At 45.6% G+C, this 12,861-nt stretch overlaps 1 protein-coding gene and 1 long non-coding RNA gene across 4 annotated transcripts in view; one reads left to right on the top strand and one right to left on the bottom strand.

Moving 5' to 3' along the window:
* The window catches only part of LOC145431572 (uncharacterized), a 37,338-nt gene extending 33,798 nt beyond the window's left edge, over positions 1 to 3,540 (bottom strand). The window contains exon 1 of the long non-coding RNA XR_013911920.1: positions 3,428 to 3,540. This is a non-coding gene — a long non-coding RNA (uncharacterized LOC145431572). The remainder of the gene's footprint in view (positions 1 to 3,427) is intronic.
* Positions 3,541 to 3,729: 189 nt separating this feature from the next.
* On the top strand, positions 3,730 to 12,751 carry fgf18a (fibroblast growth factor 18a). 3 transcript variants are annotated; one of them, XM_026193229.2, is made up of 5 exons: positions 3,730 to 5,343; positions 8,746 to 8,785; positions 8,877 to 9,054; positions 10,752 to 10,858; positions 11,051 to 12,751. In XM_026193229.2, the coding sequence occupies exons 1-5, from the start codon at positions 5,312 to 5,314 to the stop codon at positions 11,321 to 11,323; spliced, it is 630 nt and encodes a 209-aa protein (XP_026049014.1). In that variant the 5' UTR covers positions 3,730 to 5,311; the 3' UTR covers positions 11,324 to 12,751. The 3 variants fall into 3 exon arrangements, with proteins under 3 accessions (XP_026049014.1, XP_026049006.1, XP_026048997.1); XM_026193221.2 differs by having other exon boundaries at positions 5,162 to 5,343; positions 8,874 to 9,054; positions 11,054 to 11,471; XM_026193212.2 differs by having other exon boundaries at positions 5,162 to 5,343; positions 8,874 to 9,054; positions 11,051 to 11,471.
* Positions 12,752 to 12,861: the final 110 nt, after the last annotated feature.

The following is a 12,861-nucleotide window of genomic DNA, read 5'->3' as shown; positions in this document are numbered from 1 at the left end:
AAGTTTAGGGTCCATGTCTGCAGGTATTAATCAAAGCCACAAGTCTTCTTCTCCCTTTGGAGGTCCCACATACACACAGACCTGATCCCTCTTCACATGCTAACATATACAGCCCATATCTTATAGACAAACTTAATTGGACACAATCCACTGCACTTGACACATCTGAAATTTCCAAGTCTGCACAGTATGTCATCAGAATGATGGATTGCATTTATACTGTTCAAAGTTTTCAAAATGTCTAGCGCTTTGGAATAAACAGCAGGGGGACGATATTGCATGCCTGCCAACTTGTCTTTGCCTATATCTAAACCAAACTATTTGACTCCCTCTCCACACCTCCACACACGTATGCACAACTGCAATAATGAGTCAACAACTGGCCTGCGGCTCAGAACCCTCTGAGCTCTGCATTAGGTTGTACTCCAGTCACCCATAACATTGAATTCTGCATGATGACCTTGGGGTCAGGGCAGAATGCCCTCATATAATGAGAGTGCTGTTTGGGGATTTGTTGGACTGTGATAGAGAAAGGGCGAGCGCACGCAATGCACCCTGGGTCTTTGTCTGGGTGCTGACGGTATTGACGAGCGCTGATCGATGTTAATTGCTTGACAGAATGACCATATTGACCAGGCTCCCTGGAAGAAGCCTGCAGGCCCAGTCAAAGAGAAAGAGAAAAATACGAAGAGAGAGCTGGGCCCAGACCTACAGCAGCTACAGGGCCCCAGACTCACACCAACACAAACACACACGGGTCTCATTCACTTTAATGAGTCATGAGAGGAGCACAAAGGCATAACGTCCATCAATGCCAAGTCTATTCAACACAACAGAGGGTATATGCAAAAAATATCTGGTGTCCTGGTGAGTGCTGCTTTGGTTCTGTTTATGCACATGGGAGCGCAGGCACATGTACATGTATGAATAATGTGTGTGACAAAACTGGGCTGCAAAGTAAGATGGTTTTGGGGCTATTGGGAAATGGGAAGGGTACATCCATGTATCTGAGGATGTTTGTGCATACAAGTTTGTGTGTCTTAGTTAAGGATCAATAAGCAGGAGCTGCAGAGGCAAAGACATGGGCAATCAATATGCTGGCTGCAAACAGAGGGAGGGACAGAGCGAGCAGATAAAAAAAAAAAAAACAGCCAGAGAGATTAAAGACAGATAGGACAGGCAGAAAATGAATGGGCAAAGAAAGGTGACAGAAGGAGAGAAGAGCAAAGAAAAGGTCTGGTTGGCTTCATGTGACGTTTTCTTGAACTTTGTTATTTTAAAGGTTGTCAATGTAGTTTGGGGTTTTTTTTCAGCAGCATGCAGAGGTAACATACATGGATGTAACTGCTTATTGTGAAGACTGGCCTTATTTTTTTATATTTTTAAAGTGCCTAACATACAGGAAGTTCCTAACAATATCAACATAGATTTAAGCCTATTGCGTGAAACACAATGTAAATAAAAGTGAAATTAAGACGATGCAAAGTTCTGGGGGACACCAAAGTGCTGATTTTGAGTAATGACTAAAATTGTCCTTTTATGTCAACATTTCTGATGTCAGAAGAGAGGGACAGGTCCAAAGTTTGGGAACATACAGACATACAGAGCTCCATCTCCCTTGGTCCCTGGCGTGAAAGGAAAACATGAAATCGTCCCAGTGAAAAGTATCAAACCTGAAAAACCTGGGGAACATACCCCAGATTTTCCTTCTACTGCCTTTTAGTTGTCTTTTGTTTTTCTCTTTGCACCCAGTTAGTACTGATGACCTAAGATACATTATTGCTCGTTTCCAATAGATCATTTGTGTAGAATAAATTTCATTTCACAATGAGAGCCTTTGGAAAAATCTGTTACTACAAAATACAAATCTCCTTCTACTGTTAAGCCAAAAGGCCTACTACGCTTAGGCTTTTTTTATACTGTAAATGAATAGATCTGAGCTACTCTGCCTGTTTTTTCTTACTTCAAGATGTGCTATAGTTCCTGCTCTGAACCCTTCCATCTGGGCTTAAGAGTACCAGACAGGCCCATACCTCATCACCAAAATGTGGTTCAAATCCCTCTTCACAACATTTACACTCGTGTCCCTTGCAGCATTGTGGTGAGTGGTGAAAAAGAGCCCAGACACAGGTGCAAAGACAGAGAGAGCCAGTAGTAGGAAAGAAGGCCAGAGGCTTGTCTATGGAGCATGACTGGAAAGGCATTCAACCACAGTCAACCCCTACCCAGCCCAGCTCAACTCTGTCCAGTTGCAGAAGTCTCTGCATGTGTGTGTGATTTGAAAGTAGCCTACAATGTTGAAAAGAATAAGCCTGCACTTGGAGCCAAGATAAGTGTCCCTGATGTATAAAGCCAACACCCACCAACCTCTGTTACACACACACAGATACAGACACACACAAGGATAAATTTACTCTGTCTCTCTATTATTTCCCTATGTGTGTGTGTGTGTGTGTGTGTGTGTGTGTGTGTGTGTGTGTGTGTGTGTGTGTGTGTGTGTGTGTGTGTGTGTGTGTGTGTGTGTGTGTGTGTGAAAGGTATGGCAGGAGTGTTGTGTTGGCTTGGCTGACCGTCTGCGGTTGTGCGGCGGTGAGAGGGAGTTTTGGGAGCGCAGAGCGGGCGTTGCTGCCGAAATCCCTGAGAAATGTTCGTTTTGGATCCGTGTCCGTGCTTACATACCGCCCTCCCGACTGTCTCTCATTCTCCGTTTCATTTTTCCTTCTTAAGGTTTAACTTAAAAGTTATGAAATTGAGAGTCAAAATACATCACTTAAAAGTGCGGCGACTCTGAAGGGTGTGTGAACGCGTGCGCGTGTTTGAGCGAGAATAATAGAGAGAGACAGAGAGACAGAGAGAGAGATATGGAGCTCTGCCCTCTCCACCTTACAACCTTTATCCAAAATCCGGGGCCACTGAGGCTACGGAGGTGATGTTATCTTTTGGAGAGATGATGGAGGGCAAGAAGTCTGCTTTGGTGATCAGAGATTTGTTCACCTGGCTAAGGCAGGTGTTTGTGTTGTGAGATTTCTTTTAAATGCACTTTTTTATTTTACATTCTCTTTGGCCAAAAATACTTTCACAAGCCCATTTGTTCTGAAAGGGACTTTTTTTTTTTTGAAAAGCGAATTACTCCCGGTACTATGACATCATTCTAATTGTTTCCAATGCATTTTAGATTAGATAGAACTTTATTAATCCCTCGGGTGGGTTCCTCTGGGAAATTCGATTTCCAAAAAAGCACAGCACCGACAGAAGTTACAGAGTTAACAGAAGTTACAGAGTTAAGCTTGATTTAGCTTGATTCAAGAATTGCCACAAACAAATATTAGCTGTAACTGGACAGACAAAGTACAGAGGAAAAGTGCCCGATTCGATAAAATCATTGAAACAAAACGGTTTGTATTGTAAACAACTGAAATTATCTCACCTCATTACCAGATGTTTTCACATGGAACGGAGCACTTGTTAAAATGGATATTTGTGTAGTGTAAGTTTTGGTCGGCAGGGCAGAGCGACCAACTAATCCCATTTTGATCCAATAAGTAAGTGTGTGTGTGTGTGTGTGTGTGTGTGTGTGTGTGTGTGTGTGTGTGTGTGTGTGTGTGTGTGTGTGTGTGTGTGTGTGTGTGAAGGAGAGCAAGAAAGAGAGAGAGAGGCAGAGAGAGAGAGCGAGAGGGAGGGAGGATTGATCCGCGTCTGTTAAAATCTTGTTCTGGTTTTTCTTGGAGTGAGGTCTGTGCCTGCCGACGCGCCTCTCCTGTGCAGCCCCCCTCAAGAAGAGCTTCTCTTTTTTTTAAGAAAAGAAACCTTGGAATTTTTTGAAAGGGAGAAGAATCTACATAATACCAGTGAAGTGGATAAAAGCGCACGGCTGGATTCTTTTTGCGTTCCCTCCTTCGTTTCCTCCTCTGGTGCCTGAATGAAACAGGGAAACAGAAACAGATATATGGGAAAGAGGAGGTGTGCAGGTTTTGCACTGGGAGTCGATCTGTCAGTGAGATTTTGCGTAAACATGTTTCCTGCTAGCTCGCGTTAACTTTTAGTCCTTCTCAAACTGGTGAACTCGACTCCGTTCCTCTTCCACCGCGGAGTTGTTTTTTCTCGGAACGAAGAGACTTTGGTGTTTTCCCCCCTTCAGAGAAACTGCTTAAACTTTCTGCGTTTGAAAAAAATAAATAAATAAAAAGATCGGATTGCATTTTCCCCCTTCAAACATTTTGGAGGTGATGTCATCGTGCTGTGTTTTGGCAGGTATTGTGTCGAGAGGGCGCAGGGAGGACTACTGCAGCCAGGCGGTAACCAGCGGCTGAGGAAAGCGGGGAAGTCCGGAAAATCAGGTGCAAAGTGCGGCTGTCATTTCCTCGCCGTGTCGCGGGTGGCTGAGTCCGCCACCCAGTCACAGCTGTTCCCATCATCTCCAGCCACCCCTCCCTTCCTCATCTTTCTTTCCCCTTTATTTCCCCCTCCGATTCTCATTCAGCACTCTCCATATACCCCTCTGAGCTGGACCGCTCCGGGACCTTATCACCCACTTTGTCATACGCTGTTGGTCGGTGTCACCTGAGCCACAGACCAGTTGAGTCAGCGTGGGGACGCAGACATGACCGTGCCCGCCTTGCATTACCCTGGGCCCGCAGAGCAACCTTCTCCAGGTCGCAGTTTCGTCCACCAGCACGCCCAGGTACCCCACCTCCAACAGCAACTGACCCTGCTCTACTGGGACTAAACCTGCCTCCTGCTCCCGTCTGCGGCGTGGCAAACAACCCGTCTCATCCCAGCAACCACATAACTCATTTTGGTGTCCGGGAGCCTGCTGTTACGCTTAAACGTTACGCATTGGATTACACAAAAGATTACGCACGCGCCGCATCTGTTCACTCGGCCAAGCATCACTCTGAGGGTCAACAGGGTCGACTGGAATTGGCTATCTTTAAGGCGTGAGCGCGCTTTCACCTGTTCCTCTCCTTGTCGGGTACGCGCAGCGAGCGTTTAAAATTCTAACTCTTTGCTCCTCCGCCCATCCGTTCCTTCCCCGGTCTGGACAGCTGTTAGAGGTTGCCCGGCGGTCACAGTGGCACAGTTCACCCAGCTTCAGACCCCAACTTGCCCGTGCCCGCACATTTACTTACGCCGGGGCAACCGGGGCACAACGCCGCCGATGCCAACAGGAGTGTCCGCTCACTCTTTGACTCTGCACAACGTCCACCGGTTTCAAAACACAGAGGGGGACTCTGAGCCACTCTGTCGGACTGGCTCAAACCGAGCGAGGAGACTGTCTCTGGGACAAGTTCCATAGTGGAGGGGGGAAGCAATGTGGTCCCTTCTTTCCACGCTGACCGTCTTGTAAGTCACTTCTATCACTTTATCATCAAATATTATTGCTTCACTCCTCAGGTTCTATTGTGTTTCAGTTGTTTAAACTAGTTTCTGGGTAGGCGAGAAGACGATGGAGAGAAAGGTTGCAGAATCTAGCGATTACATCACTCCTAATCAGTCCCCATAGAAAACATGCCATAGAGCCCTGTTTTGATTGGCTGACAGTTCAGGGTCACTGGGTCAGAGTCAGGGCCGTGTAACTCATAAAACCTGCCATAAACATCTCCATCACCATCTGCATTTACTTCAGGGATGGCCAGGCTGGCTTAGAAAAGACCATTTCTCATCTCCAAGAAAATGTTTTTTCCTATTGAAAATATTTCAGAAGTCAAATAACACAAGCTTTATCTAGTGTGATAGGAAAATGATAAAGTGCCAAGAGCAAATCTAAGGGAGGAGGATATGGGCTCAAGGGGCTCGAGTTTGCCCATTGGAGGTGTGTCTTGTTAAAAGCCAGGGGTTTATTTTTCTTTCTTTGTGTCGGCGGTGTTCTCCCAGATGGCAGTCATCTCCAGATACTTCTCATTCCTCACACAACCTGGACAGGGTGTGTGCTCCTGCTGCTGCTGGTGTCTTCCTGACTTTCCTTCTCTTTGTGTGTCTCCCTCACCCTCTCTCCACCTACCCATCTAACTGCATACATCTGTCTTGCTTTCTTCCCTATAATGCTTTTTCCATAGATACTTGCTCAGTTAAAAAAAAAAGAAAAAAGAAAAAAGTATGAATTAATAACTGATGAATGATGACGCCCCTGGCAGTGTCTGAAGATGAGCAGACTCACTGTTTAGTCTGCTGGTTTTAGTTTAGGTCTCCCTGAGCCAATCATCTCTCCACTCATCTCTGCCTCACCTATCATTTTTACAACAGCTCCATTTATTCATCTACATACTGTTTAACCAACTTCATCATAATTCTTCAGCCAGTGAGAAAAACCAAGGGCCTTTAGCCACAACAACCTGTTACTGCTCTTCTGCTAAAGCCACAGAACAATGTCTAGGCCCTCTGGTTTTCTCACAAATGTTGCGCTGTAAGCCCTGTTACTGCCAATACCACTCACACACCCACTCGCTGAACCAGTATTCTTAAGGCCTGCCGCAGAACATCTGAAACTCTTTGCACTGTGCTGAAGCCCACTGCTCCAGCGTTGGCCTACCACGTTAACCACTGCTACACACAGCTGAAACCGCTGCTCTGTGCTAAGTCCCACCAGGTCGACCACTCTCACTCCACACCGGTGCCCAGTCCTCGATACTGAGGCCTGCTCGTCTAACCACAGACTCCATATGGTAGATCTGCTGGGACGCACATTTATGATGTCAGATCATTGCTTGCTTTGGCCACTGGCCAAGGTGTACCGGGCTTTCCCTCTCTCCATACCTCCTTCTGTCTTTACTCTCCCCAACTTTTACTCTCTCCTATTCTCATCCCTCCCCCACTCCTGGCTGATCCTGTCTCCCTCTTTCCTCTCTGCTTCTTTTTCTCTCTGTGGCTGGCATAATATGGAGTGTCTGTGGTTTTTGTGGGAGCGGGAGAATCCAGTGCTGAGGCACTTTTCCTACAGTGTCCTCGGCAGCAGTGCAGCCGTGGTGTTTTAACAGCTGAGAGTCCTCACAATGCACAGGCGCTCAGGTTTTTTCGCCTGCGCAGGCAAAATGTGAGGGCCAATGCTCTACTGCATTTCCCAGGATGTCTGCATCTATTAGAACGATTCAGAAGCCAACGCAAGGCAACGCTGAGAAAGAAGGAAAAGAGAAAGAAAACAAAAGGGTTGTGATGACGTTTTGTTTATACATGTGTGTGTGACAGGAGGCAGTAGCGTGTTACCATGGGCATGAACCGAACACCTCTTCTCTTTCCTGTTATTTATCTTTTTCTCTACTTCTCACATCAGTCTACACTGTGGTTAAACGTGTCTCTCAATTTTGAGATGCATAACCTTGTGTTGTGTTGTTTTTTTTTTCCAGCGTGTCTCCTCCACCTCACATCTGCGCATTTGCCTGTTCTTTCTGATTTTATCTCCCACCTCTTTTATTCTCTGTCAGCCTTCTTTGACTTTGTCTCTCTTTCTCTTTTCTCAGTTCACCTTCCTCCCTTCCTCCCTTCCTCCCTTCCTCTGTCGTTGTACACTTCTCTCATCTCCTTGCTCTCTTCCTCTCTCAGCAGATTGTATTCCTTTTGCTTTAGCCCAGCTGTCAGCTGCCTGCTTCTCCTGTACACACACATGCACACATCTGCACATCTGTGTGCATGCCCATGACAGTGTGGAGGAGTCGCCTCGCTAACTCTAAACATAAAGGAAGATAGGAGGCAGGCATGGATAGGAATAGGTAGAGTTCGCAGAGAAACCATGAAGTTTGAAGAGAGATAGGGAGGAGAGGAAAAGAGTGGAGCAGAAAGAGAGAAGAGGCACACAGAGAGATAGCATAAGATGAGGTGGGGAAAGACAAAATTCGTAGAATTGCTTTTCAGCCCACACACTGGGTTCTGAACTTCATCAAGTCTTCAGCCACTAATTTAGAACAGTTCAAGAACTGCCAAAGTAGGCTTTGCGCAACACAATCACTCCCTTACTGAGGCTGTAAATAACATTCAATATATCCAAGGTCAAGGTCCAGGCTTCAATTAAGCAATGTGATGAAGTGAGAAAAATTATAATTGTAACTGTAACTAAGTGTTTAAATCTAAACATTATTTAAATGTTTAGCTAGAGAGCGATAACAAATAAGAAATAACACGCAAAAGTATACTTTTACGTGTGCGGTATTTATTATTTCTGCCTGCTGCATCACCACCAGTCAATTCCTTCATAAATTATCTTTCCACGTGTTTCAGTAGCTCTTGCTCTCGTCTATTCATTTCTAAATTTAACCACAGTCCACAGCTCTTAAAAGCCACATCACAGTAGAATGTACACCTGTAGTCCAACTCAGCTGTCTACATATGCAGAGCAGCCAAATATGCCAGCCCGCTCCCTTAGATGTCCGAACCAAAACATGTTCTAGCTGTCTTGGCATGTTTGCCATTTTTTGCTATGCTCCAATCAGGTCATTTGCAGGCCAGATTTTGGTGTAGCAAAAGTCATAGACGGGTCAGAAATTGGGTTCGGGCAGAAGGCTGGTAGCGTTACAATAAACACTGCTCTGGGTGTTGTCTGTCTGCTGATCCTTGGACATCTGCCTGTCTTTATGTCAAGTTGCTGTGCCAGCAGCACACCCAGAACTGTGAGTAATGACCCAATAAGGAAATGAGATGTTGAACAGAAAGAACGGCAGAGAAGAAAGAGATGGAAATGATGGTGTCATGCTTAACTCTTCCAGCATTCAGTGTTGCTTACATTCTTCTAAGCTCATCTGTTTTATATTATTTCAGATGTATCCAGATGTTGCTGGTGATGTGCAATCCATTACAGGTGAGAAACAGCAGGCATGACAAAGAGTGATTGTGCGGCATGAAGTTGTATATTGATCTTTACTCATGGGTGGGTGTGGGTGTTCCAGCAGGTACTTGGTATGGATGGAGTCAACTTCAGTGTGCATGTGGAGAACCAGACACAGGTGCGAGACACTATGAGTCGGCGACACCACAGAGTATACCAGCTCTACAGCCGAACCAGCGGCAAGCACGTCCAGGTGCTGGGACGCAAAATCAGTGCCCGGGGTGAAGATGGAGACAAATATGGTAATACACACACACAAACATGTGGGTACGGTGCAAAGTGGACAAGTTTAAATGTTATGTGTGTATGCACGCTGAGAAAGATGCTTACTCGCACCAAAGTGCACACTCACACTATCTAACAGCTGCAAGTACAAAGACTTAAAGGTTGACCAAGTGCATGCATGAATGGAGACAGAATGCAACTGTGCAGCCACACTCACAAAAGCACACACACATCTCCCCAGGCTTTGGCAGAGGGGCAGTGGAGCTTGTCTTGGGAGTACAAAGACCTCATCGACTGGCTGCTGACTCAATGATTCACTAGAGAGGAAAAGAAAGTTAGAGAGAGAGAGAATGAAAGAGAGAGAGAATGAAAGAGAGAGAGAGAAGTTGGTGTGTGAAATAAAGTGTGAGTTAGATGGAGAAGCCTGCCAGGTAGAGTGACTGGCTGAGTGTTAGAAACTCATCTCCTTCATCGATCCCTCCATTGATTTTGCATCCTCACTGTTATCTCCTCTGGATTTAAAACAGCAGGAACCCCCCCACCCACCCCCCTTCTCCCATCCATCCTCTAACACTGTCCCTGTCCATCCCCCACTTCCTCCTCTGTCTGTAATGATGGCTAACCCATTCTTAACCCCCCTGAATCAATGGGAAGAAGAAAGCCAAGCCATAAAAGTGGAGTTCACATTTCTGCATGTGGCTCAGCAGCACATCCTTTGCATTGATAAGGGTGCCAGGTCACAAACACACCACGTCAAGCTAGGAACTAGACTCCAGATGCAAGAGATAGGGAGGATTTCTTTTTTGGACAAATACTACCTGAAAGACAGCAAATCCACCTAAATCCGACCAACTGTGGCAACAAGGCATTAGACATGGGAACCAAGTGCAGAGAGCGAAGATATAAAGCAAGTGCACGAAAGTCTAAAACATTAAGTGAAAGAACAGAAGGGAGATGAGAAGAGAGTTGGGGGAAGAGAGGCGAAGGGGGCAAGAGGGAGGGAGGTATTGATTTCTCTTGACCCCTTTGTTGACTAAGGTCATGTAGGAACCATTTTAGGGATTTTATTTTTAAATAGGCACAAACGCTCTGTAAAGATGTGTAGTTAGTGAAGCGCTGTTGCCTGGAAGGATGAAGGATAAACACACATGCACCTGCACACACTCAGAGGCAGAAGCGTACATGCACACATCTTAAAACAACAATATCACAGACATTCAGTCTGAGTGTTTTCCCGCTCCTCTCTGCTCACGGTGCTCCATCTAGTCTTGGCTCTTATCTTTTTTACAAGGCCCATTTCTGGTCAGCGGCCTCACATCCATGTGTGTGACCAGGCTTATCTGACAACCATCTGTCCAACCAGAGACATTTACATCTGTCTGTGATTTATCAGTGTGTTTAATAGCAACTATGAATCCTACAACTGTGATTCAGTATGAATGCCTTATCTGCTTTAAAGGGCTGGTTTAGATTTAACAGCAGTCAGTAATCTACGGTGCTCAAGAAAAGGTCTGTCAGTGTCAGTTTGAATGTTGTTCTTGGCTAGGCCGATATGCAAAACTAAACAAGCCCTAAATTTAGGACGCCGTTAACTTTCTGTCTTGTTATTTGTGGGGTGAAAGTCTTTAAATCTTGACTATATACAAGTACATAATGTGTCCACACTACCTATGGCTCTAATGTCTGTATGTCCCTTTGTATGTCCCTTCACAAGCCCAGCTCGTAGTGGAGGCTGATACCTTTGGTAGCCAGGTGAGAATCCGTGGCAAAGAAACCAATTTCTACCTGTGCATGAACCGCCGTGGGAAGCTGGTAGGAAAGGTGAGACTTCTTCTTTTAGACACATGTTAATCCAGAATATCTTCTTACTTCTTTCTGACCAGCCTTTTTTTCTCTCTCTCTCCCTCTGTGTGTGTGTGTGTGTGTGTGTGTGTGTGTGTGTGTGTGTGTGTGTGTGTGTGTGTGTGTGTGTGTGTGTGTGTGTGTATACCTGTGGTTTTTCTGCTCTCTCAGAAGGCCAGTAATCGAAGTGCAGACTGTGTCTTTGTGGAAAAGGTCCTAGAAAACCACTACACAGCTCTAATGTCAGCGCGCTACACGGGCTGGTATGTTGGCTTTACTAAAAAAGGGCGTCCTCGCCGTGGTCCGCAGACGCTTCCCAACCAGCAGGATGTACACTTCATGAAACGCTTCCCACCGGGAGAGCAGCCTGACCTCACCACTCCATTTCGCTTCACCACCGTCAGCAAGCGGGGCAAGAGGGTGCGCGCTACTGGGCCCCGCTAGTTGTGGCTAACTCTAGCACCCACTGTCTTGTCATCCAAAGCCTTGACCTGAGCCTGCCAATAGCTAACCCTTTCATTCCTTCTGTCACACATGACTGAACACTTCCCTTTGTTGGGAAAAACATTGACCAGAATATTAATGAATCATTCATGGGGTTTAGCTCTACACCTGATTTGCCACTACAGCCTCTCTAGTTAATAATCATTCCTCTCAGTTTAAGTTCCCCTTACTGGACCAACGAGACCAATAATTGGTCCAATGCTGGAAGCTCTTTGGACCTGGTGTGCTTCCCTTCATTTTCTAGATACACTGACAGTGAACCTGAAGGGCAGCCAGAGTCCCTGGGGTCTACAAAGGCCTTTAGTTCACAACCACAAAAACCACAAGGCCTTTGTGTCTCCTGTTCTGTACCAGCTGGACAATGTCAAGTATGGGATTACAACTGGACCATGCAAAACGGACAAGGGTGAGAAAGACTGACTGAACAAGAGAGTGGGTGCTTAGCCTGCAGATAAAGGGAAAGAACGATGGAGAAGACATGAAAATGGTGGAATGGACAAAAGGGATATAGTGATCTGCTCAGATCAAATGGACCAGTAATGGACTGTTGACATGTGTCGCACTTATTTGTCTCACTGCTAAATTAGTGCCATCCTGTGAGGCTATTGGATGAATGGCAGGGTGAATGAGGGAATGTTCGAATGAGTGGCTTACTGAATAATTGCATGTTTGCAAGAAGTCAATGAGAAAATGTATGTTAGAGTGTGTGTGTCAGAGTGAGCGAGTGCAACAACCATGAGTGAAGCTGGATCACGGGGGACTCTGGAAAGGGACCATGTAGTCCCTGCATGAACCTGTGACAACTCACCGCAGGGACTGAAGCTTTAGGAACTGGAATGTATAAGAATAAAAATACACACACAAAAAAAACAAACAAGCTGCACCAAAAACAGCCAGCAAAATCACAGCAAAACCAAACTAACAACCTGACCAAAGACAACTGGAAGACAACCTTCTTCATGAATCCTCCCCCCCAACAGGACATGACATCCTCAGCCTTTAGGCACAGAGGATGATGAGTGCCGGGGCCGAGCCCGCCGGGGAGGGTGCCTTTTCTTTTAGCATCGCTATGGAAACGACCCAGGGGATGATGCTCCTGTGCGATACCGTGGATACAGAGTGCTGCTACCAGGACATTCAGTGGAACAAACCAAAGTCTCATGCATAAACACAGGAGAAAAAAATATTAAAGGGAACAATTTATTGAAAGTTCTATATATATATTATATATATAAAAGAAGACAGAAACCCTAAATAAGCAATCTTACTATGATGGTTACTATAATTATTATGATAAAATTATTTCATTTATTTATTTCAGCTCTGTGTGCAGCAGTCTTTCTCGACTCAGTAAACCTTACAGAAACATTTTCTTTGTCTCCCGTCCTCATTCAACTTCTTCTTCACCTGCCCCGTTCTGTTTAAAGGGCCACTTTCACAGACACACCTCATCTGACCTTCTAGTGATTAATACGTTG

The sequence above is a fragment of the Astatotilapia calliptera genome, chromosome 2 (assembly GCF_964374335.1).
Source record: "Astatotilapia calliptera chromosome 2, fAstCal68.1, whole genome shotgun sequence".
Lineage (NCBI taxonomy): Eukaryota > Metazoa > Chordata > Actinopteri > Cichliformes > Cichlidae > Astatotilapia > Astatotilapia calliptera.
This window is presented reverse-complemented; position numbering and strand designations above follow the sequence as displayed.